The 1,276-nt window shown below is 73.7% G+C and overlaps 1 protein-coding gene across 2 annotated transcripts in view; it reads right to left on the bottom strand.

The window, feature by feature from the left end:
* Znrf2 (zinc and ring finger 2) overlaps positions 1-363 on the bottom strand; it is a 94,049-nt gene extending 93,686 nt beyond the window's left edge. The window contains exon 1 of one of the 2 annotated variants that reach the window (XM_029567529.1): positions 1-363. In XM_029567529.1, coding sequence (XP_029423389.1) covers positions 1-212 — 212 coding nt within the window. In that variant the 5' untranslated portion in view covers positions 213-363. The other variant, XM_029567530.1, reaches the window with a different exon arrangement.
* Positions 364-1,276: the final 913 nt, after the last annotated feature.

The raw sequence follows: 1,276 nt of genomic DNA, 5'->3' as shown, positions 1-1,276 counted from the left end.
GCCGGGGCCGAGGCCGTCGCCACGCCGCCGGAGGCGCTGGGCTGCTGCGCGCCGGACACCGAAGCCGGAAACCTGCCCGGCGCCGCGGCCCGAACCCCGCCGCCGCCCGCAGTTCCATTGGCTCCACCGCCGCTGCTGGAAGGGAGGTCAGAGCCAGAGTAGGCGCGGGTGCGGCCGTTAGCGGCGGCCGGGCCGCTCTGCTTGGCGCCCATGTCCGCCCTATCCCGGGCCCGGCCCGTGCCGAGCGCCGCGAGGCCGCAAGCGAGCGCAGACGGAAGGCAGGGCCGAGGCGCCGCCGGCCCTCAACGGACCTCGCACGTCCAGGACCCCGGTGCGCTCTAGTGCTCGGGCCCGCGGCGCGGCTGGCTGACGGGGCGAGGAAAAGGAGGCCCGGGCGGAGCGCCGCTCAGGTGGCCGTATGGCGAGCGCTGCTTTCGGTTCTGGTGTGCCACGACGGGCCGCTGCCGCTCTCTGCTGCTGCCGCCGCGCTCTGCACCCCCGGCCTCGGCAACGCCTCCTCCCGGGCGGCCGCTGCTACCGCCGCCATCCTCCGGCTCCCACGGCGGCTCGCGGCTGAGTGGGAGGTGCCCGCCCAGACTCCGCCGGGGCCACCTCCCTGCGCCCAGCTGTTATTAACGGAGAAAGGGAAACGGGCGGCGCGCGAGAAGGAACGAGGCGCGGGCTTCCCGGCTACGTTCGCCCCACGGCCCTGAGCTGAAGGGGCTGCGGCGGTCTGGGGCGGGGAGCACCTGGAGCTGGGAACCCACGCCTGGGCCGCGGACGGGGGCACGCCCTGGGGGCCTAGGGTGGGACCGTGAGGCCAAGACCTAGGCCTGGAGCGGGAGCCTAGGCCTGGGGGCCAGGGACCTAGACTGGGGGCGGGGCCAAAGGGAGGGTCCCGGCGCTCCCAGTGGGAGGCCGTGCAGCTCCGCTGCCCCAGGCTCTGCAGGGCCCTGGTGTTTGGGTCGCGTGCTGTGGCCCCGCCCTTTCATGCCTGCCCGGAGATTGGCTTCCACTTGCCTGTCTCCGCCTCCTCAGTCCCAGTCCTGCCCGCCTTGGCCCCGCCTAGCCAAGGTACAGTAATGTGGTAGGTGCTGCGGTCCTCAGACGTGGTGACAGACAGGCCGCTGACCCCGCCCTCCGGGCCCGGCTGGCTGCCTCCGCGCCGCCGCCACCGCTACCACCTCCCCTCCATCTAGGGATCTACAAGGATTGGAAGGACCTAGCCCCTAGGGCGCCAATCAGAAGGCGGCCCTTCCTCCTGCACGTGGCCTGC

Source organism: Nannospalax galili, unplaced genomic scaffold, assembly GCF_000622305.1.
Source record: "Nannospalax galili isolate Female #2095 unplaced genomic scaffold, S.galili_v1.0 scaffold158, whole genome shotgun sequence".
NCBI classification, from domain to species: domain Eukaryota; kingdom Metazoa; phylum Chordata; class Mammalia; order Rodentia; family Spalacidae; genus Nannospalax; species Nannospalax galili.
Note: the sequence above shows the minus strand (reverse complement) of the source record. Positions and strands in the feature narration are given on the sequence as shown.